At 38.3% G+C, this 24,583-nt stretch overlaps 1 protein-coding gene and 1 long non-coding RNA gene across 10 annotated transcripts in view; one reads left to right on the top strand and one right to left on the bottom strand.

The window, feature by feature from the left end:
* The window catches only part of LOC148217100 (uncharacterized), a 57,897-nt gene extending 41,699 nt beyond the window's left edge, over positions 1-16,198 (bottom strand). For all 7 annotated transcript variants that reach the window (XR_015796410.1, XR_015796405.1, XR_015796406.1 and 4 more), the window contains exon 1: positions 6,002-16,198. This is a non-coding gene — a long non-coding RNA (uncharacterized LOC148217100). The remainder of the gene's footprint in view (positions 1-6,001) is intronic.
* A 257-nt stretch (positions 16,199-16,455) lies between these two features.
* STXBP5 (syntaxin binding protein 5) overlaps positions 16,456-24,583 on the top strand; it is a 121,545-nt gene continuing 113,417 nt past the window's right edge. For 2 of the 3 annotated variants that reach the window (XM_088141810.1, XM_088141812.1), the window contains exons 1-2: positions 16,457-17,303; positions 18,595-18,692. In XM_088141810.1, the coding sequence (XP_087997936.1) occupies positions 17,151-17,303; positions 18,595-18,692 (251 nt within the window). In that variant the 5' untranslated portion in view covers positions 16,457-17,150. Of the gene's footprint in view, positions 17,304-18,594; positions 18,693-24,583 lie in introns of all 3 variants that reach the window. The other variant, XM_088141807.1, reaches the window with a different exon arrangement.

Here is a 24,583-nt window from a genome sequence, read left to right on the forward strand (position 1 = left end):
GCCCAAAAGTTGTATGAATTGGCCCTGAGAATACATCTAATTGTCAAGCTACCATCAGGCAGAATCAGTTTGTAATATATATAAGCACCAAAAGCTAAATCACTGTAAGCTACATTCCAGGAAGCTAGGTCTATGCTTCTGAGCAGTCCTGGAGGTTAACAGTATAGCAACATAATCCCACTGCAGGTTTACTCAGACACAGGCCCCTGGAGTTCAATATGTCTTTACTACCAGCAAGTGAAGATAGCATTGGAACTGAATGCTCAGCAGACATTACAGATTCTGTGCCAGACACTCTGTATGATAAAGAGCATGCACTAAAATTGTATTGATGTTTTTTAAGAAAAGAAAAAGAGGCCCAAACTCCTGCCTAACCAGGGAGAAAGAGAATATTGTGGCTCTTCCCACGTGTGACAACCCTGCCTACTTGGCACATATTCCCAACCACTCAATTTCTTGGTCACTCAAAAAACCTACAGGGTAGCCCCTGGACCCCCAAGGGATGTTCATGCATTTTTCAAGTATATAGTAAGTATTACTGAGATGGTGTAATATAAGTACTTTGAATACCTTACAGAGAGCACTGTTATCTTAACAGGCATTATTATAACACAGCTGTCTAAATCAGTAAACTAAAGGATTAAGGTTATCTACTCTGCTTCCAACTAGTAGTGCTGCATATATTAGCAATTATGTTTTAAAGCCTTTTTAAGCCACTAATACTGCTGCTATATTTTTTAAAATAAAAGCAAGTTAGTACATGCAAATAAGAGCCCTTTGCAAGTACTGTACTTATTGTATTCTAGCCCCCAAAAGAAGCAAGACATGAACGCAATTGAGGATATCTTCCAAGCTGCACGCCAGTTTGGGAGGTGTCCCGGTCAGCAGAAATAGTTAGCAATGAAATATCAAGCAACAATAATGTAAGGGGAAAAAGTATGGATTTGGAAAAAAAGATCTGCAGTTATGAGTAATGAAAGGTTTCGGAGTTAGCAAATGAGCAAAGCAAATTTGTAATAATCCAGCATTGCTTCTATTTTCTGTTCAAAAACTAATCCATCAAATATAAAGATTCATCAATTTCATTCAAGTGATACTATTTTTACATTTTTCAGCTGAGAATTGTACATTGAACCTGCCTTAAATACCTTGCATATGCTTTAACATAGACCTTTGTTATCTTTACCACAAAATGTGTTTAAGTAGATCAATTCTATTTCATTTTCAATATTTTGTTTGAAAAAAAACTACTTGGACCTCTGTAAAGTAATTCAAATATTGACATGACAAGTCTTATAAGATTCTGAAAGTCTGAACAAAGGAAACAGGCATGTTTCTTGTTTAGAGGAGAACATTAAATAGAAGATTTGTGCTGAGGGCATGTTCAAACATGTAATTCCCAGGAACTTGAAGAGATAGGAAAGAGAGCTGTGCAGGACTTTGAATTCAAAGGAGAAAAGGTGCCTCATGTAGCATCTATTGGCAGTTCCTTAAAGCAGTGGCTTCTTTTCCCAGGAACATGTGGCTGTTCTCCACAGCTACAGTGCAATCCTTGGAAAAAAGACATTTGGCTTAAAGAATTGTAACGTGTACTATGTCTGCTCTGAAATACTCTTTTCACTTTGAAACCAAAGGAACAATCCTTCTAGATCAGGGGTTCCTAAACTTTTTGCCATCATATCTCCCTTTAGTGTAATCTTAACATATAAACCTCCCTTAAAAATTCAAACACCAAAATGAACACAAAGGAACAATGAAAACAATACAATGAAACTTTGGGAAAGGTGTGTTTATTGTAACAATGTAACTAAAATGCTTTTCACCCCTCTCCTGGACTCTGTGTGCACCTCCCCAAGAGAGGTACACCTCATAGTTTGGGAAACACTGTTCTAGCCTGAGAGACAAGAGAGCCAGTTTGGTGTAGTGGTTAAGGTGCCAGCCTAGAAACCTGGAGAGTGTGGGTTCTTAGGCATGAAAGCTGGCTGGGTGACTTTAGGCCAGTCACACTCTCTCAGCCCAACCCACCTCACAGGATTGTTGTTGTTGTGGGGAAAATAAGAGGCAATAATATTAGGTATGTCCACCAGCTTGAGACAGATATCTAGACATTTCTAGGAATTGTTACACCTTTGCTACGTGAGTTGTACTGGGTCCCAGTTTGCTTCTGGATCCAATTCAAGGTGTTGGTTATCACCTTTAAAGCCCTACATGGCATGGGACCAGGTTACCTGAGGGACCATTTCACCCCCATTATATCCACCCGGCCCACCTGGCCAGGCAGGGAGGGTATGCTGCGGACCCTGTTGATGAAAAGATGTTGACTGGTGGGGTCCAGAAAGAGACCCTTCTCTGCCGTGGCCCCCGCCCTATGGAATACTCTCCCTCCAGAAGTGAGGCAGGCCCCAACTCTCTTGTCCTTCCGGAAAGCAGTCAAGACCTGGCTCTGCCAACTGGCATGGGGCAAAAAAAAGGGCAACCAACCCTGGGGGTGGCTAGCACCTTGAAGATGCTCCTGTATGTTAACTTCTTACTGACCATCAACATCTTGGAAGATATTATTTGTGTATGTGTTTGGTTTTTATTCTGTTTTTATTGTATTTTTTATTGTTTTTATTGTATTTTAATATTTATTGCTGTTTTATTGTGAAATAAAAAGAGTAACTTTTTGTGAGATAGGCAGTATCTAAATCTGAAATATAAATAAATAAATAAAATTGAGCCTGAGTTGAATGAGACTGTCAGTGATCATATTACAGCTGATGGTATCTTGCTACACATTCAACACTAATCATAGATGCATGTAGCCTTTAACAATTCTGCACCAGATGTAGGGCAACAAAAATGGGGAACAGTTTTTTAAATTTATCTGAGGGAAGAAAACAACTCTCCAACTATTTCTCATGGATGGGATTTCCCCCTTTCATTGACCAGTACACTGAAAAAGCCCTAGAGGAGATCTTCTGTAATATCTCCCTTTGGGATTGAACTGAATTGTGGGGAAGCTGGAAAGGCTGCAGATCGCTGGAAAGATTATTGTATGATGAAAGACAGGACATTCCCATGCATCTCTTGGTAAGCTCTTAACTAAATAAGTACAATAATATCATATTCAAATAAATTTTGACGCAATTTTTCTTTCATCAAATTGAATGAGATCTGGTAAAGAAAAAAAAAGCAAGAGAATTTCTCTGCCTAGTAAATTAATTGCTGGTTATACAAAGAAGTGTTGTTGGTTTTTGCTTGAATCTTCTATCCACTGCCAATTTTATATTTTACCTTTTGAAGTATTCTCAGGTACAAATTATTATGTTTTGTTAATATATTAACGTTAATGAATGTACCTGTGAGTTCTATAGCCTTGTTTCTAGTCCTATCTCTTGGACTGACCTTCTTTTATGTCCTCTCTGAAAAGTTTTTTTTTTATAACTTTTTCTAGCAAAATGCAAGGATTGTGTTTGAGCTACAGTTTCATTAATTGCAGCATAGCCCAAAATAGAACCAGGCCTGCACAACATGTGGCCCAAGCGGCTTTGCGCAGCCCGCTGGTGTTTTTAAAAAGTAATAAATTCAACTCCGCTGCTGTGCCGAAAGACACGCCACTGAGCATCTCTAGGGCTCACCGTCACTGCCAACTCCAACACTGCCATCACTCCACTAGCCACACAGCTGACTGGCATGCTGGGTATTCCTTTGCAGCTGGCGATGATTTTGAATTTATCCCCTCTACAGGTTGTGCAGGCCTGCACTATTCTAAATGCCTATCAAGTCAAAACATGAAGCCCAACAATCATCCCAGGAAATTTTCTTCATCTCATTTATAAACTCTATTCCAACACAAGATTCATCTCCCAGGAAGATTTGTGTAGAGTTACCAAATAGTTTCAGGGACACATATGTCCTATTAAATCTCAAGTAAGTAAAATTAGGTAGCTACATGCCTTCAGAAGGACTATCTACTTCTGTTTAAAAGAACCATAAGAAAACAGCTGTTTTGAGTTATCATCTAGACCACAGATGAACCTTACCCCTTTGAAGATGGTAGGAATATCCAGTAGAAACAAAAGAAAGAGTGAGGTTTGTCCAAAAGCATTCCTGCTCTTACATGAAAATATAACTTAGCATCAAAACCATTTTTCTTTTGTGTCTCCTAATCTTTTTATAGTTATTCATATCAACAAATTTCTATAAAGGTTCAGGCAAGGACACTGCATAAATGTTAATTGACTTCTAGAATCCTAATATTCTCAGAGTCGCTTTGTGAGAGATGGGCGGCTATATAAATGTGACATATAAATAAATAATGTAAGAGTAATAATGTCAGACATTTGCAAATGTTATTTCCATTTAGCAAGTTTTATATTACTCCCAGCATACACAAACAGTGAGATCTTTCCTGTTTTCTACTAGCTGAGGAGATAAGTACTGCTTTATTCACTCAGTGAGATAGGCTGTCATCACCAGAAAGAATTAATAACAAAAATTGGGTAAATCAGAACAGATTATTTGATGTTAGTTACCATTTTGTAGACAAGATCTAGTACAGTTTCTTAGTTGTGAACACATGATTAGGCTTATTGACTATGGTGATGTTGTATTATTGTTTTATCAGCTGTTTGGTTCTTTGCCATGTAAAGCATGTTTACTGTCAAATTAAAACAGCCACCAGATTGTATATAACAGGCTGGTCTCCTATTCTCCACACTAGAACACTTTGGTGATTCTTTTCTCACAGCTATATAGATCATGTTTGTTATCAGAGATTTTTTTAAAAAATTTATGGACTTTATGAAAAATTGTCACTATGTTCAAAGCTTTTGGTAGAGTAGAAAAGAATGAAAAAGCTAAATATCATATGTAGCTTGCATTCATTCTGCAGGAAAATGAAATAAAGAAGAAGTTTTTCTTGCTACCTAATACATATGTCAACAAACTTAAGAGCAGGAAGAACGTTTGTTGAACTAGATCTTAGTTTTAATTGTGTAGTTAAAGTGATGGAACTAAATGTTATTGATTTATTAAATTCTAGGACAGTATTTATCTCTCAGGTAATGTATTTATGACTTGTCTGTACCAGGATGTACCATACAATTACAAATCAAATTAAAAAAACATTCTACATCTATTTCTGCTTCAGGAGTGGGGGAAACGTTTGTCTCCAGATGTTTGATTATCTCCCATCATCCATAACCACTGACTATGCCAGGTAGAAAGCTGAAGTCCAACACCATCTGGAGAATTAAACATTTTCAGATGACAATATGCATTGTAGTCTGATTTCATAAAATATCCAGTTCAAATGCAATAAAAACAACACGTCACCTAACGTTATTTCTTAATACCCAAACAAAGTAGTAGCACATGACTCAAAACCCATGTCCAAGTCCCTCCCATTCAATTCCTCTTATTGCATAGGTCCTCTTAATCAATAATCTCCCATACTTTAGCAAATAATGTTCAGGAGTAAGTTTTTGAGGCTACCTACTGAACCTGTGTCAGGAAACCTCTTCTGTTGAATTCCCTTATATAGAATGAGAAATAAGGCTGAAAATTCAAAAAAATGATTTGGCCATGGCCAGTCTAATCCACATATACTTTATCATCTCTTTGTGAGCATTTAAGTGGACTTGGTATTTTAAGCATTCAAATAGAAAGATTAAAAAAAGTTGTAAATGAAGCTGACCTACAGGTTTGCAGAGCACATCACTCTCTCTCAAATATGATCACAGAAGATCAGCCAAAGTGTTAAAAAGTTAAAACCTAGCAGTCTTAATTAGAAAAGGGCAAGGCATTTTCACTGGAGGGTTATCATTATTCAAATGTGATTTATCTGTTCCTCCACTAGGTTGTTTGAGTTTATAAATGTTCAGGTCACATTGCAGAGCTAAGACCTCTCCCAGCCTTTCTGTAACTTAAAAGACTGGTCTGGAAATCAGTGAATTTCTATGACTATTCTACAGCTGGAGAAAGATTAATATTGCTTATTTGTGCCATACTGATATACCTGTACTTGAAGAATACAGTAGCAATTCTGAGAAAATTCCATCCTTTTCTCTATGGTTTACTTTCTTTGGCTGTAGAGTATGTTATCAGGCCTCTTGCCCACAATGCAAAGACTCTTCTAATCTTGCTCATCCTGCAAGAAAAAATAAAATCCCTTGCAGCAGAAATAGTCAAAGGGGTTTTGAAGGGAAGCAATAGTATTAGATAAATAAAACAAATAAACCATAGCTTATTTATGTTTAAGGTTTATAAGGTTGCCCAACTCAAACAATGAGACTCTGGGTGGTGCACGGCATAAAAAAAAAAGGGGGGGACCCCCCCACCATATAACAATAAGCAAATACAATATATAAATATAAAACATAAAATGGCAACCAGCACCTGCTTCACAGGTATATATCAGCAATGATGAGTACATAAATACATGAGCTACATCTTACCATGTCTAAAAGCCTCTTTTGTGCACAACAGTATATATGATTGTTTTCCCTTCACCATTTCTGAAGTCCACATAGTTCCCTTACTCATCCAGGCTTTTCCATTTACTTTAAGGGAGGACACTCCACATATTCAATCCTGAGCATAGAGCTATTACGTCCAAAGAAATGAATGGAGACATGATGGTAAACAAGCAGCTGCAGTGGGGTCTTCTGCATGCATCTGATCAGTACATGGATCTATGCGCAGTTCCTGAAGTGCTTGTAAATCCCGTGGGGGTATACTTCAACAATCAGAACATGGGAGATGTTTTTCATGGGTGATTGAAAAGATAATACAGATGGCATATTTTTAAGTTTGTATACTTGCTCTTCCTCTAAATGTAGTAATGAAATATTTTGACATCAATCTTGCAAATATAGAATTTCCTCCAACAATTATAGATGTATCACAATGTGCAATAGATGTTCAGTGGAGAAAGTAAACATTCTATAGCATTCAGCTTCTTCCTTTACTATTGCTTTGAATGTTGTTAGGATAAACCTTATGATTAAAAAAAGTTCTAAGATCAAGACATGGATCAGTTTTATTTAAAATATTAAAATTTTAAAATACATTTTATCAGAAAACCAGTTTTCTCATTCAAACAGACACAACTTTAACTTTTAGTGAAGTTCCAGAGCAGTATTACTATTTTTTAATGCTGTTCACACATAGCAATATGTGCAACATGCCAAGACAAAACCAAACAAACCACATGGTGTTTTAATGTCTGAATCCTGTCATATTCTAGCTTGATGGATTTGTAATACAAAATCTTTTCTAATATTTAAGATTGCTTTAATTAGAAATGCCAGTGACTGAACCTGTGACTTCATTAGTAGAAACCAAGTGTTTTATTAAAAGTTTTCCCTTTACTCCTTCTCTACCTTCTATATATTGCATACCTTTAGGATAGATCAGCCCATCCATTCATTCACACATGGCCACAGAAGTGCCTGCTTTCTGGTTATTTTAAGTTTATTTTTATGCACTTACTTTAAAAAATTAATTATATTAATTAAAAAAAAATAAACATAGAAACGTAACAGAACAGGCAGTGGAACAAAGAAAACCCCAACTTGACCACTACGCCAAACATGTACATTTGATAGTACAAGCTGAACACCCCACCTGCTCCTACCAATCAATTTTGTTCATGCTATGCATATGCGGGATCAGGTTTGGCACAACTTTAAAGGCACTGTATTCCTAGCAACTCTGGACAGAGTTTGGACATTCATTGCAAGCATATCTGATTCCTCCAAAATGCTATACAGACACTATTATATAGTAATACTATTTTTATTCCTTATCTTAATCACAGGATATCATAAGGCAACTACTAAACAGATTATAATAAAAACCTTAATTTATAGCTGCAATATTATGAGCTTTATATGTTATGTATGTAGTTGTTATAGACTAATGTAGCATTACAGATTAACAGGAACAATACATGGATTAACAAAGTAATTAAATTACTCTATCTGCCTACTGGCAGATGAATAGTTATCTTAGTTGTTCTTGACTGCCTTGGAAGACAGCGTAACGCATCACTACTCATGTTTATTTCATCCATCCAAGAAAAGAGTTTGTTTAGAAAAGTTATGGAGCTTCTGACCTTTTCTTCTCAGGTATAAAAAAGTTCCCCTTGAATATTTTTGTATTTTTTAAAAAAATCCTATGATTTCCTATGAGTTGCACACCAACTGGTATTCCTAAAACATCAACCTTGGGCAGAGGCAATACGAATGAATTGATTGTCTGCCGCTCCCAAAGACTGCAAGAGCTGGTGGTTTTAAAACACTACTAGTGTTTTAACCAATAGTGGTTTAAAAAAACCCTCACATTTTAATTTTTTTCCTCACTGCTTCTGAAAAAGAGGGGAAAAGACTATACCTCCAAAGTCACATTCTGAGCACCTGATTACACAGCTAATCACAATAGTCAGTAATAATTACTAGAGGGAATGCATACACTGCAGAGCATATTTTCAGAGAATGTACATATCCTGGAGCATCGATAATCATGGACTTAGATACCAAAAATATGAATTAGTCTGTTCTTTTGATGTATGGAGTTTAATATTGCTTTATGTGTTAAATTGAATCTGTAAAATACAATAATAGAGATTTTTAAATGCCTTCTACAATTTTACTGATATGTTCAGTTTAGATGGTGCAATTTCCATACTTGCTAGAGATGCTAGTTTCTTTATGCAATACACAATAAAGGTCTGGTTGCTATGTAACTTGGAGATTTCATATCATTAATATCCTGCCCTTGTATCACTTTAACCTTCCAATTTGAACTACCCATAATCCAACCATTATAATTGTAATATATTAGTAAATGTTGTAGAGAAATTCCGCTAGTAATTGCCTTATAGAAAATTACTCCTATATCATAAAGTGAAATGACGCTGCTGTAAGATAGTGTCAATAAAATGTGCTACACTTACAGTAAGAAGAAAAGCATACAATTTGTGTATTTTTTAAAGCTGAACACTGCTTTGAAACGTTTTCAAAATGTATGATTATCATTTAGAAATATATAAAAGTAATGATTTTGCCATGTAGCTTTGTACCTCCCCCCCTTTTTGTTTTGAGGGGAAGACTATCATCCAGTTTACAGCATTTCATTTAATCAAGATGTACAATATATTTCTCTAGATTAAAATGAACATCAAATATTATATCTCATTCTCCAAACGTTACACCAGATAAGAAACTAAACCTAAAGCAGGGTAAGACTCATTAGAGCTTTCTGGGGAACCTTTAGGCTTTTCAGTAGCCCGCCAGCTCAGAAATAACTTTGTAAATACACAGATAATTTTGTAATCTATGTGATATGGGGATTAAAAATATAATAAACAGTGGAACCTGGAATGAGAATGTTACATCAGATCTGAAACCCCATGTGATTATATTTTGTGAAGAAGGAATGCATGTTCAATGAAGAAATTCTTTCAAATGTTTAATTCGCTATTTTTTTCTGTTTATTCTATACAGCCTTATGATTACTTGTCAAGGTGCATCATCTTTGCATTTGTACAATGTATTAAGCCATATTTTATGTTTTAAACTATGATGGCTGGCTTCACACAATATACAAAGACAAGCAAACCAAATCATGGCACAGTGCAACGTATGAGTAAAGATTTGTTCAAGTCAATCTGGCATCCTGGTGACTAAATAGATATGTCCATGCAAGTTTTCCTGCATACAGTATGGGCTTTAAAAAAAAAAAAAAAAACAGCTCCTGTCTAGCTTGTTAGACTAACCTGTCACAAGATTCCTGGCCTAATCATTAGATTTTTACACTACTTGACTCCCAGCAACTCTGGGTGGTTGATCAACTACTGAACCCAGATAAGTTTCATCAAGTGCTGCTATCTACTGAGCCACAGTGTATAAACACACTATACTGGGTTTTCCTTAATCCTATATATCATATACTGAGATTGTATCAACTGAATCTACTTCATGTTTTGAATTTATGTATGTACTTTAATTTGTTACTAATGAGAGCTATTTTTTACAGATTGCTATCTGACTTGAATGAAGTGCCCATACAAGTCATTGTGTCCAGTATGTTTAAAAACTTTTCAGTGAAAAGCATCTTCTTTGCAGTCATTTCTTTATAGAATACCAGTTAACTGTACCCTTTCATTTACATCTGGAACAGCCAACTTTAATACACATCAAGATATAGAGTATATATTTCTGTATTTGAGAAACTGAAAATCACAACATATTTGGCTCTTATTATGACTTGTACACTTGATTCAAATGTCTGAAGAATGTAAGAAAAATCAAAACTTAATTGGAATTATTGCATATTTAAGCATGTCGACTTCTCATGCTAAAATATATAGAACAACATTTTCACTTCCGTACACATGGAATGTCTCATTGCCATTACTAATGCCTCCATGACTATCCACATTGTCCTTGACAATTCAGTAAAATATGGTCCAGATTAGAAGAGTGTGGTATTATTCTGGCATTAATTGCTCTCTGAAACCAATAATTGTCTAATTTTTAAATCAGCTAACCTGGTTGATCACAAATAGTTAAGCAGAGTTAGAATTCTGAAACAACATAGAACATAAAGGTAACAGCAAACTACTTCCACATAGTTGCCCAGAAAAACACAAGGAATACAGAATGTAGAGTTTCTAGTTGTGGCCACTTTACAAATCCTGGTCTTTTTCTCTTTTTTACATTTATTAAAAACATTTGTATCCTGTCATTCTAGTGAACAGATACATATTTTTACATATGTGCACTATTCCTGCCTACTCAAAAAAAACCCTTTGAGTTCAATGAGACCAATATGCCTAGGTATGAATGTGCAGAACACATTAATTTGACAGTATCTGCTTAAAGAAACAAGGATAACCTGTTATTAACACAAATGCTACTTATTTCTAAACAGTGAATTTATAAAAATGTGCAGTAATGATAAAGGGGCAGTATATGTTAACAAAAGATGAAATTATATCTAGATGCAGGCAGGGAAAAACGTTTTATTATTCTTTTACTGGTAAGAGAAAAAGAAGCAGATACTCCGTTGAAGAAGCTGTCCTCATTAATTCCAAGCTGGCCAATGCTGATATGTGGTGGAAGACAGAGCAGCAACTAGAACTCAATGAAACAAAAGGAAACAGTACCATGCATTTTTAGACTGTAGGAAAGAAATTAATTAAGTCCTTGCAATGGCTAAAAGAAGATTTGGATAAGCAGAAAAATAAATTACTCCTTCAAACACTGATAGAATTACAAGAATGGCCAGAGACAAACCTCAGGGAATTTACTGCAAAGGCAACCAAGCTAAAATCCTGAAGAAAAAACAGAAAATGAGAAATGAATTAAGGGAAAGAAAGAGAAGAAACATAATCTCCTGTTCCAAATTAGCTGGCTCATGCTGCTCTGGATAAGGCTGGAATAAAACAACTGTGTGTTCAGATGAGGGTGGGAAAAGACATACAGTGGCGGTGCTAAAACTGTTCAGAGTGACATACATGCAACCTAAGTAGGCAAAAGACAATTAACATGGATTTACAATGCTCTGCAGCTTCAGTATCACCCAATCATCCTTCTGGCTCAATTTGGCAACAGACACTCAGCCACTTTCTTCTCTCCATGCCTATCTGTCCCCCTCTGTCAAATCAACGTCTATCTTTATAGTGAGGAAAGTGAAGCAGTTATCTCCATGAACTGTCCAGATGTCAGGAATGAAAGGTTTGTTTGGGCTTCATGAGGTTTAACGAAACAATGTCCTTTTAAAATACACCAGTGAACATGAACAAAATTTAAGACCAACGTAGGCTTGATTTCAGCAACCTAAACCTCCACAACTGTGAAATTATTTCCTGCCCACTTCCCTTAAATTGTTGCAGATGACACTTGGTAATCAGAATAGATGTAGCAATCTGATTCTAAACTGATATTCCTATCTTTGGAGACACGCTGTCACAACTGTAGTACCAGCCACTGCTTGATTAGTCAAGTGACCCACTGCTTTCCTCTATCATCTGCAATCCCCTTAGAAAAGGATACTGTCAGACAGATATTTTTATCAGCTTGTCTGACAACACTAAGGTGCATCATATTCAGATTCTTTCCTTCTGCCTTCTACACAGTGCCAGGAAGTAACATTCAATGTTTCTACTCTGGCAGTGATGTTCCTTTCATAGCAATACCAACCTACATTACTCTCCCATTTCCACATAATCCTCAACAGGCCCACAATTCTTGTGCAATCTCATAGATTCTGATGCTCCATATAGGCAATAGTACTCTACTTCCACTGCAGTGGCTTATTCTAAATTTTTCAAAGCACATAACATTCAGAGTGTGGTTATGAACACACTGCTTTTGACATTTTCATGACATATTGATTATAGAAATTATATAAAGCCTTGTTGCAACACCTTCCAGTAAAACATATGGTAATGGTTTATGTTTCGTGAAGCATATTAAATTCATTTTCATTTATTTCTAAATCCATATATTTTACTTGTGGACAAGAGCTTGGTGCATAAATCTCCTCTTTAAAAAACTGGTGATGGCATGGGTAGAAATCAGCAAAAAATATATTGTTCCAAGCTCCAACAACTGAGGTATGATCAAATATCCATAACACACGTTATGTCAAATATAACATAAACAGATCTCAAGGTTTACTTATTGTAGAATGCAATATGATAACCTATTATATGATATAGAGGGCTACAGATACCCACCATTCATTAGCTTATTTATTTACATTTCTAAGATCTCTATAAAATACATTCTCTAAATCTTGTACACTTAAAACATAAAAATAATACAGTATAAAACCCAAAACAATAGGAACCACAGGCATTTCCTTGCCAAAACTGTGCACCTTAATGGTATTATCTTATAGAATTTATAGCATTTCATGTTCAAAGGAGAAGAGATAGTTTGGAGTAGGCATGAGCATACAAGCAGGACCAGCTGGCATCTCAGAAATCAAAAATATATATTCTCAGGACTGTGCTACAGCTGTGGAGCACAGCTGCATGATTCAGAAAAAAGATGCAGCTGCTTTAAGGAGTTAACAAATGTTATGAGAGCATTCCTGCATGCTCTTACATACCTTTTCTCCTTTGCATCTGTATCTTTCACTCCTTTAATCCTACAACTCCTTATCTGACAGTAAGTCCTATCAAACTTGATAGGACTTAGGTTTCAGTGAACATTTATAAGACTGGACAGAAAGGATGTAATCCAAATGCTTTTATGAATTTGATTAGTTAGTATATACTCACACATATATATGTAAAATAAATGCATACAAAAAATGCCAACAACATTAAGTTTCAGTATTATATAGTTTTTAAAATACTAAATTTTAATATTTATCATTTTTTATGTCAGCCTATTAGGACACAGTTCTCAGGAATGGAGCACTAGTTCAAGATGATTTATGTATGGGCATCCCTACTTCTATATCAAAAACAGTGGATTTTGATATAAAAGTCTGAGTTTCTAAAATTCTAAAATTTATCTTCTTCCAAATTCCAGTATCCTCAAGAGGCAGGGTAAGAGACAAATGCTTTGTTTTTTAAGTTGGTTTTGCAGCAACCAACATAAAAATAGGGTCTAACTTCAAACATACTTTGCTTTGATGTTCAAGAGACTGAGTACACTTATATCTTTTATGGCAGGCAATAAGCCCTAGTGATAGAATCCTAATGCAGTAGAACACATATTACTTCAAATTACTGAAGGGGTAAAATATTCCTGGGAGCCATTTTGGTGTAATAGTTAAGGCACCAGGCTAGAAACCAGGAGACTGTGAATTCTAGTCCTGCCTTAGGCAAAAAAACAGCTGGGTGGCCTTGGGCCAGTCACTCTCTCTCAGCCTAGGAAGGAAGCAATGGCAAACCACTTCTGAAATCTTGCCAAACAGATTTTAGTCCTTCTTTTCTTTGTTATACCAGACTTTTATTTTACACTGTTTTTAAAGGGAGCATTGAATAATGTCTTCTGACACCTAAACTTTTAGTGGAACAGCCCATTCTATCAATATCAGGATACAAAGATAAAGACTCCATCAAACTGACTTTGATTCCTGGTGATTACATGTTAATGTCTATGCATTGTTCTTGGCAGTAATATAGAAATCAGTTTGCCTTTTTTCTGGATGTTTATTTAAGTTCTCAGTCCAGTCTATAGTCCTGCATTTTCCTGGTGTCTCCTGATTCAATCCTGCATAATTTTTTTCAAGTTCAGCTAGCACTGATTAGGTGCTGCTAATAGCTGTTAGGTCAAGATGCAATACCACATATTGTCCCTTTAATCCCATTTCATTTTGCCGTAAAACAGGCCTTGGTTTATTCAGTTTCATGTTTTATAAGACACAAGAGTTTTAACAGTTAACCTGATTGTTATTCTTTTCCCAAAGTTCTCTCCACAATGACTGAAGAGCTCAGATACCTTTTACCTACAAAAGAGTTTAGAGGAGAGAGAGAGAAATGCTAAGCATGCTTATGGATATTTACTTTAGCTGGCTCACAAAGTTTAAATCTGCCTTGATTATGCTCAAATACTCTAGAGTCAGAAAACTACATTCACTTACCTTGGAGTATGTCTCCATAGTATTAAAGGCTTCATTATCACTTACATTATCTGCTAAATTTCTGGGTCTGAAACATAAGAGTGCTCTAAAAGTCTTAAGGTGTCCAATACAATTCTTGCTTTTAACTAAAATAAGTTTTTGCATTAGTTTTAACCATTGCAATTTAATTTTTTAGACATACTTCATTTTACACTTTACATTCGCTTTAAAACATGCTAAGATCTGGTGGGATACATCTCTCTTCAAAGATAATTTCCAGATAAACTGGCCTTAAAATGATCTAATAATCTCACCAGAAGCTTGAAGGCACTGCTAATATACATCACAGAAATCAGGAGAGAAAACCATTATCACTACCTCCTGTATAATGGTTTAATCAACAGAAAGCACGAACAAACCCCTCAGATTTAAAAATGTCCCTCTGGAAAGCATAATCCCTGTGGTTATAATTATTTTAAGCTCATGTCCAAGACCTGGTTTGCCCTACTCTGCCTCGTTTTGCTTTTACTACTCCCTCCGTGAAAAAGCATCAGCACCATCCTTTATCCCCCATTGCTTCCTGCAATACAGCTGTCTCAATTCTTTTATGCGGAAAAGATGACTTCAAAGAAGTAAACAAACAAACAAGCTAACCATGTCGCCGCTTTAATCAGTTGTCCCCACGGGAACCTCTTCCAATTCACCTCTGGAGCGCTTCAACTTTGAAGAAAGCAGCAGAATTTCCGTCCTACTACCTCTACCTAGGTCTGAACGGAGGCGCACTGGCGCTCCGTCCCACCTGGGACATCCCTACGCCACCTTGCACAGCAGCAGGGATGCCCCTTCAGGCCACCGCCAGGCTCTGTGCCTGCATCACTGGCGTCGGGAGGACGCGGACCAAAGTGCTCTGAATTAGCGCGACCGAGTCCGGGTCGGCGGGAACCTCGCGGAAGAATTGCCCTCCGACGACCCCTTTCTTTTACTCTGACGCGCATCCCGCCGCGCTTCCTTGGGGCGAAGCGTGAGCAGGTCTGCAGCCTGCCCAGGTGAAGCCACCCGAAGCTTGGCCCAGAGACCTTCACCCGCCCGCGCAGCCCTTCCAATGCGCACTTATGCGGCGCACGTTCAAGGGGCTTTAGTCCCCCAGCCCGGGCGCCCTGAGGCTGCGGCCCCACAGCCCCTCTCCCCGCCTCCCAGGAAGGCCGTTAGGACGCCCCCCGCCCCCCACAACCACAATAACAAGAAAAGGCAGCAACATCCGGGCGCTTGCGGGAGGCCTTGGAGCGCGCATGCTCCGCCTCGGTCGCTTCTGCTTTGCCACCACCAGCAGTTTAAGGAGACAACAGCGACAGCTATCACAAGGGTGGTGGGGAAAGAGGAAGACGGCGCTGCCACCGCTGTTTCACGGCGCGGTCGCCTTTCTGTGTTGCCAGGCGAGGAGGAGGCGGAGGAGGCGGCTGCGGCTGCCAGCGTAGCCTTTGCAAGGGGATGGTTGTGGGGGCGTGTGGCAGCCGGCGGTACCAAACTCCCCGCGAAGCGCTGCTGGTGACGCTCCCGGAGCAGAAGTCGCGCTGAGGGGCAGCGCTGCCGGCGAGGGAGGGCGGCCAGTCGGTCGGCCCGCACAACCACCAGGCGGCGGGAGTTGCAGCTGCGCCGGGGAGAGAGGCGGAGGGCTGTGGTGGGCACCCGGTGGGATGATGGACAGCCGCTTCTGCTTCCCTTAAGTGATGCTGGCAGGGCGGGAGAGGGTGGGAAGTTGAGGCGGTCGTCGCTGTCACTTCTGGGTTCGCCGCCCCACAAGTAGAGGAGGAGGAGGAGGAGGAAGGGGGCAGAGGCAGACACAGGCTCCCTTCGCCGCGCAACAGCAGTAGCAAGGGAGCGGGTGGGGTGGGCGGGGGGGGAGTCGGCGCAAGGAGGGCCGGAGATTAGGGTTTGGACGGAAAGGAGGCGCAGTGAGGCAGGCAAAGGGCAGCCTGCGAAAGGCGGGCGGAGCGGCCTTCCCGGAGCCTAGAGGGCGCCCGGGGTGGGGGTCTTGGCAGAGCCGCCTGCCAGAAGCGAGCTGCTCGCCTGAGTGTGCGTGTGAGCGCGCTGGCGTGGCGAGCGGCAGAAAGAAGCCGCCGCGCTACGTTAATCTCGCCGCTAGATTTATTTACTTCGTGCGCTCCCTCCTTCCTTTCTCTTCCTGTTCGGCGCTTTCCTCTTCCTTGGTCAGGTCCACTCCCTCCCTCAGCGGATAAGGGTGACTGCTCTGCCTCTTTCGTCCGCGTCTGGCTTGAGCAACCCCTTTCCCCTCGCGGCTGCCTTCCCAACCTGTGCCCAGACCGAGGAGGATAATGGTTGGATGAAGGCAAAGCAGAGGGGGAAAGCAGATACTTCGAGGCGCCCTTCCCTTGTTTCCCCCTCCCTTTGCAGCGGGACCCCTCGCTCTGCCCGCCTGCTTCTTCCCTTTCTCCGCTCGTCTGGATGAGGTGTGTGGTCGGGCGGGAGTAGGAGCCACGGCAAGAGGGGGGTGGAGAGGGGGAGGAGGAGGAGGAGGAGGAGGGGGAGGAAGAAGAAAAGGGTGCGCCGCCGGAGAGACCATGAGGAAATTTAACATCAGAAAGGTGTTGGACGGCCTGGCGGGCTCGTCGTCCTCCTCTTCGGCTTCCTCCTCCTCGCAGCAGCAGCTGTCTGCAACCCGGGAGAACGACATCCAGGAGACCCTCCAGTCTGAGCACTTCCAGCTCTGCAAGGTGAATGCTGCAGCCGGTTGGGAAGAAATGGGGAGGGGGGGAGCGGAGGATGATGTAGCCATGATGGGTTCTGCAGACTCTGGACTCCGATGCTTTTAAAGCTGTCAATTTAATTTTTTTTTTTTTAATTTGCGGGAGAGGTGGGTGGGGGAAGAATAGCAACCGCGAGGATGACGTTATGAGGGACCCTAAGCTTTTATTTACAAGCATCTTTCTCTGATGGCTATTTATCACTTGCATTTTAAGCTACAAATATGCACATGTATATCTAAGATGTTTGGAGAGGAGCCTCTCATGAGTGCCTCACTGTTGAACACAGTTAAAATGCCACTTGGATGCAATCAGGGGACAGTACTAAATGCTCTGCATTACCAGCAACACAGGGATTTTAACAGGCTTCAGTAAATTTAGTTCTCTAAATATAGTGAGAATAATTCTTTAATTCCTTTTTGGAATAGGGGAAGAAGTAATGCTAATAGGAAGGGGTATTTCTTCTCAGATGGGATGCAGTAAATGCAGTTGGAGTCTAAATTCCAAAAGGGTGATGCAGCAGATTAATTCACCAGCTGTGCCAAATTGAAATACAAAACAAAGTGGATGTTAACATTCATCTCCACCTTTACAACACCTGTGGCCTAAACTGCTGTAGTTTGGCTTGTGGATTGAATACTTTATCTAAATAATGGGTTAGGATTGATCCTTAAGATAAAAAAGCATTCTTGTTTGACTGGCATTGCCTGTGCTGTTCCCTCTTTCCCTCATTACCCCACACAGGATGAGCTTAGGTACATCTCTAATTGTAAAAAAAAAAAAAAAAAAAAGTAGGAGTATTGGTGGCCATTGTAATGCATTAAATGCAAAAGTGCCTATGTATTTTTTAAAACTTTCATGTCATTTAAGGCCTTCTTCATAGAAATAGAGCTAGCTCTCTAAAGAGCCATTTTAATAATTAGTGAACACTTAATTTACAGTATTGGCTGCATCATCAAATTTCTCAATCTGTGTAAGTTTGTAATACATTTGTGTAATTTTTGCAAGAATTTCTAGATATGTAATAAAGTGAGAAGTGAATGATAAATTTGATCCGTATCTCTGAGTATTTAAGCAAAGATTTCATTTTGGTTCATTTTGTTCAGTGAGATTCAAATAAATTCTAACTTCCCCCCCAAATGAAAAAAAATTGTTCATTCTGTTCTATAGACTAAATGAAGTCATTTCTTCCTAAAATATTGGCTTTTTATTTTCCCTTGGTTGCCTGAATCACCATTGCTTCACTGCTCTGACTTGACAGACTGTACGCCATGGTTTCCCCTATCAACCTTCAGCCTTGGCTTTTGATCCTGTTCAGAAGATACTTGCCATTGGGACTCAAACTGGCGCTTTAAGGCTGTATCCTTTTATTATATTTTAAAAAGAAAATTCTTAAGAAGACTGTGCTTGTGTACTATTTAGTCCTGGAGTTACTGTGACAAAGCACTCTGCAAGCCAGGTATGCATTTGAATGGGGAGAGAAAAAAGTTGTTCCTCTGCATTTACTTCTGCTGTGTGACCTAAGTCTTGCAATATTAGAACCAATGAAGTATAAGACTTTCTGGAAAAACATGTTGGATATTTTTACTATTGTGAGTTGATAGCTTCTCTTGAATTTTAAAGCAGAGTAATTATTTTCCATGTTGTAAACTAAAAACCTGAATTTGGATTGTTGGGTTTTTTTTGTAACTTGTAACTAGAAATATGGATCAGAAATGTACCACTGGGTTCTGTTATATAAATGTTTTGATAAGTAAAATGTTTTTGTTGTCACTTAATGGTAAATGAAGTAGTTTCTTGTGCAGCTTTCAAGTTTTAAACGTGATAGAATTTAAGATTTTTTCATAACTCAGAACAAAAATTGAGCCGATAGATATATTGCATATGTATACACTGCATCTATCCTGGTTTTGTTGGTGGCACTGATAGTATTTAATGTTTACTAATAGATAAGGGAATGAATGTTAAACACTAACATGTATTGCCCTATGGAAAAACTTGGAATTTTGCCCTATGGAATTGCTGGCTTATGTAGATGAACTAGGTACATAGTTATTAATAAGTGATGGTGTTTCTTCAGTAGAAGTTTGCTTTGAGGTAAACAAAAGCAATTCACTTGGGGATGGGCTAAAGAAACAGTAACTGCTTCAGTATTCTTGCCAAGAAAATTGCATGGACATATCTATAAAGTCACCAAGAGACTTTACCTTTTAATGATCTCTTCTGCTGGGACAACATCTTAAATTACAAAAATTAATTTTTTAATGCTCATTTTATTAAAATGTCTATACCAGTGTATTTGAAAAATATACGATGGTAAGAATGAAACATTGGAGTTTTTTTTTATCGATTACAAATTGCAAAAAAATATTTCCAAGGAAGTGTTAATATAATCAAAGAATTTAATAGGAAGGTTAGGTTCAATCTTTGCCCTCAGACATGGAAACTGAATCCATGTTTTTCTCACTACAAACTAAAAATCTTTCTATCTGCATTATAAATGGCAATTCCTTCTCAACTCTGGCAGTTTCTGGCTTTGCTTAAGAGAGATGAATACCTGCTGCTAATTTGCAAAGTGTGTAAGGTGTGGCTCTTTAGAAAAAAATACTGAACATTTGAGATTGGTTTCCATATATTGACCTGCCCTCATTGAGAGTAGAACAGTGTGTGGAGGCTTATGTTCCATACAGAGTAAAATAAGTGTAGCCCCTTGGTGAAAGATTATTTTCTTGACACTGCCACTAACATTACAAACAAGTGAAGATACAAAGGAGTTAAATTGTGAGTCAGTGTAGATTGGTCCTTGAAGAAAACATGATAGCAAAATGACCAGTTGGCTAAGAGCTGTACCATTACATCCTGGAACACAATTTTATGTTGAAAGTCTTAGTTTTCAAATGTGGAGACATTGGATGAAACTATAAATAGAGGTTGGAAGGGGCTATTGATATCAATGGGTGTAAGCTGTTTTAATAGTTGCTACCCATTGGGTGTTCATGAGTAAGAATTGAAAATATATAATGGCCACCCTAATTGTAGAGAAATAGTTTTTGATCCTGGGACAAGTGGCTGTGCATGCTTATCAAATCTTCCCGCACAACAAGTAGTAGAATTGCATTGACATTATCAGTGTGGACTTGTACCTCTTACCGTGTTCTCTAGTCCATAAGTTGCAGCATATTTGCAGAATTGGAATGTAAATGTTCATTAGTAGATGCTAGTAATTTGTAGTAGTATACTTTTAAGTCAGGGGAAAAAAACCGGATTTGGCATGACAAGTTCCTTATTTTTTTCTTACTTCCCCAGTGCAAGAGAAAGCATGGAGATAACTGGTTGTTGAAGTCTAGGAAGGGGATTTTGTACTTGTCAATCACACCTAGATGCTAAGGGGGACTACTGCCCTATATTTCAGATTCCTGGAATACATACTTATTGAGACCAGTGACATCATAAATAGCAGTTTTCTGGAAAGGTTTGCTGCATAAGCACAGCTTGCTTTGTTCACTATGGAAACTACAGTGAAAATCTCTACTTTTATAACACTGTTGAAAGCTTTTTTTCCTAGTTTTCTTTTAAATGTTTAGTGAGATTTACAGAGTGAGACCTACTTTCTGCTGTTCTGTGCATAAATGTTTATCCATTCCTCTTAAAATTTTAGTTTTAACAACCTTCATCAGGCTAATCAACTTCATCCCTATCTTAAAAATTCTATATATAACATTATATTAATAGGGCCTGTACTGTTGCTTTGTTAGAAAACTTGTTCCTTAAGTAATTGCTTCTCCACATGAAAAAGAGGTTTCAAATCTTAACTGGTTCTTTTAAAGGTCTTGGTATTATTGGAATAGATAAACCATATCCAACAATATACACATTGCATCTTAATCTAAGGTAAATTCAAAACTCATCATTCCGGTGGCAATGTAACTGAAATGCAATGTATAATTTTACCATTCAATTCTTTGTAAAGTTTGCAAAGCTTACTCTACTTTTGTTTTTCAGTAATGAGACAGCTAACTTTGCTTGTTGATTTTAATACTGTTGGCATTTTGTACATTGCTGAATTGCCACTGGCATCCATATTAATTGTATGCATTTTTTTAGCAATTCTACTTGTTTTAAATTAGGAGTCTGGTAGCACCTATTCTGACCAAGACATATTATTAAAAGGAATATGCTTTTATTAACTTCAGTGTCCTTCGTTAGATGCTACAGAGTGGTTAGGTTCCCAAAACATAGAAACCAGGCAACTTCAGCTGCTTTACCATTCCAAGCATTGGCACCACCTTAGCTGGAATACCAGGGTTCATAGACTCTGCAAATCTAGCCACTCCATTGCATATAATTAAATGAGCTGTAGTTCACATGCCTTTTAATACAATTTATTAGTTGAAAAAGGCCACTTCTGATTTTTGGCTACCATAGACTGGCTGCCATAGACTAATACACCTCTTCTTCTAAAATGTCTACTTGTTTTAGTAATTCTTTAGTATTGTAGCATATTTCTTTTCTATAGCTATTCACTTTCAAGCAGTGATCAATAACAATGTCCCTCCTGTCAAGGATAATATTTTCACAGGTCTCCTGTATGTTGCAGTTAGTAACTTCTTGGGTTGTCATTCCCTGAACAGTTGACCAATTTGAATCAATTGAGTTAGGGCTTGACAAGTGATGCCACAGGATCCCCCACAGTTTCAGGTGGGGTCTGCAGAAACTCAACCTTAATCAGTAAACCTGAAATCTTGCACAATTGCAAAAAACTCATAAGCTATTTTAAATTTCTGGTGATCCATGGCTTTGTGCCATATTCCACAGTGGAATCTGAATTAGGAGGCTTATATTCTACTTTGAATCCACTGGGAGGTGATTGAGTTAGATTCATCCAGAATTCAGATTCTGTTTTTGGCTTAATTTTTAAATGAATTGATGTGTTTGTTTCAGTTAGCACTCCCAATTTTTCAATCTGTAGAAGAGATATTGTATGATGCAGCTACTATTGATTTAGAATAACAAAACTCACAAAATACTCAAAGCATATTTTTGGTAGTTGTCTACTGTCATGAGCAGAAGACAATATTTTGGGAAATTCAGTTCTTATAAATGAGGCAATACCAGGCACTATTAGATGGGCATGTGACTTTATAGCACATGTGCTTTATAGTGCAGGTAGCTAATGCAAAGTTTGTGTGTGCACTCACTTCTACTGTAGGCTTCGGATACAAGCCAAGCTAATTCTGCTGAGGTTATATAACTATAAAGGCTGCTAGTACAATGTTGACTTGTTCATTAAGCTTTGATGTATATGTACTCTGTGTAGGCTTTTGTTTATGAGTTTCAGGCTGGCACTTAAAACACAAAGGTTCTATGTTGGTTTGGTCTACTTTGGTGTGTGTGTAAACATACATACATATGCATGCTCTTTTGTCATATTTTCAATATTCTTTATGTAGTTAAGAAGCACCAGCAGGCCTTTTCTTGCAGTTTCCCCTATGTGCAAATTAAAAACATCAAAGAACAATACAGTTGCTTTTCCTGGGCTTGGGTCCTGGCAGGTAGACTTGAACAAAAGCATATCCCATCTGATGCTTGATCTTGCTAAGGAAGCAGGCTGTCAGTGCCTACAGAAAAAATTGAACAAGCAGATTTTTAAAAAATCAAAACGTTAAGAAAACTTTATAGGGGAAATGTGCTGAGACAGTGTTACTTGTGCTCTGTCTTCATGAAATTATTGAAAAGACCTCTGGTGTGTTTGTGGGCAGGTTCTTTTTTAATGACCGATTCCAATCTAAAGAGATTTTGCAGTAGGTGGGAGCAGAGGTATGCTGCTCAATTCCTCAATAACATTTTTGCAACTTGGTTGAAAGTAGCATTCAGGGTGGACTACTACCCCACCTATAATAAGGAAATATCAGTTGGTATCTAATTCCCATTGTTTCTAATGGCCAGAACATTCTGAATCTTTCACCTTGTACTAGTGGAATGAAAAACACTCAGTTTTGAATTTTGCTTAATCAGAACACAGTTTTTGAGTGAGGTATTTTTATTCTTAGCTCAAGCCAAAATATGCTTTCCTTCATTTACACCCCTAGAGTACACTCCAAAGGACTGAAATTGAGTCTTTCACTAATGAAGTACTTAGTACTTCCGTGTACATGCTTTATTTTGTGAAATAATTTGATTGTACAACTAACATGCTTTTTGTGTAATCTTCAGTTATATGAAGGCTCTAGGTGCAAACCAAGTTGTTCAAGCTTTATAGGGCAGAATGCCTAGAATGGATGCTTATTAATTTAATTTAAAAATATGAAACTAGATTTAAGCCTCTTGGGTAATGACACCTAAGATTAAAATATTGACTGAGTTCATGCATTGTGCTAAACCATTACACTTTTGTTGGATGCGTGAATAAGACCAGTGTGGCTTGTTCAAAAAGTCATGGTTAAAAATTTAAGGCAAAGCATGCTGTGTGAATCCAGCCATAATCTTAAATGCTATAATTGTAACTGTCGAATCCTCTGTATTCTGATAATTTGTAATGACTTTTTGAACTTTCATCTTTAGTTCTTTACAGAAGTTACTTGAAGATTTCATTTCTAAATTTGTTGGTCATAGTTTGCAATCTTTTAATGGTCTTAAGCATCTATTATTATTATTAAGACTTATTATAGCCCCCCATTCCAAAACACTCTGGGCAGCTTACAACATCAAAATATAAATTAAAACAGTTAAAAACATAATCACAAAAACATTATTTCTATTGTATTCACTACATTCATTATTACCGTATTTATCGGCGTATAACATGCCCAGGCGTATAACGCACACCTTAATTTTAAGAGGGAAGTTTGAGTAAAAAAACTTAAATTTAAAACAAATGACTTGGAAGCAAAATAAAGGGAGCTCTGAACTTTTTGTTTATTAATATTTATACCACTTATAAGGTAAATACATAATATGAAAGAAAAAGCACCTCTTTGAACGAAGAAAACCAGCACTCCCCAGTGTTCGTGCCTGAGCTCCGCAGAGCAGGAGGTGAGTGGTGGGGGAACGAGTGAAAACCTGTGCTCCCCAGCACTTGCGCCTGAGCGCAGAGCAGGAAGTGAGAGGCAGGCGAGTGAGCAAAAACCAGTGCTCACCTCCTGCTCTGCAGAGCTCACGGGAGTGTCGGTTTTCACTCGCTCGCTTGCCACTCACCACCTGCTCTGCGGAGCTCAGGCACAAGTGCTGGGGAGTGCAGGTTTTTGCTCACT

This window comes from Python bivittatus, unplaced genomic scaffold (genome assembly GCF_059951505.1).
Source record: "Python bivittatus isolate LINGU-HERP-01145 unplaced genomic scaffold, Pbiv_v1 ctg000020_np1212, whole genome shotgun sequence".
Lineage (NCBI taxonomy): Eukaryota > Metazoa > Chordata > Lepidosauria > Squamata > Pythonidae > Python > Python bivittatus.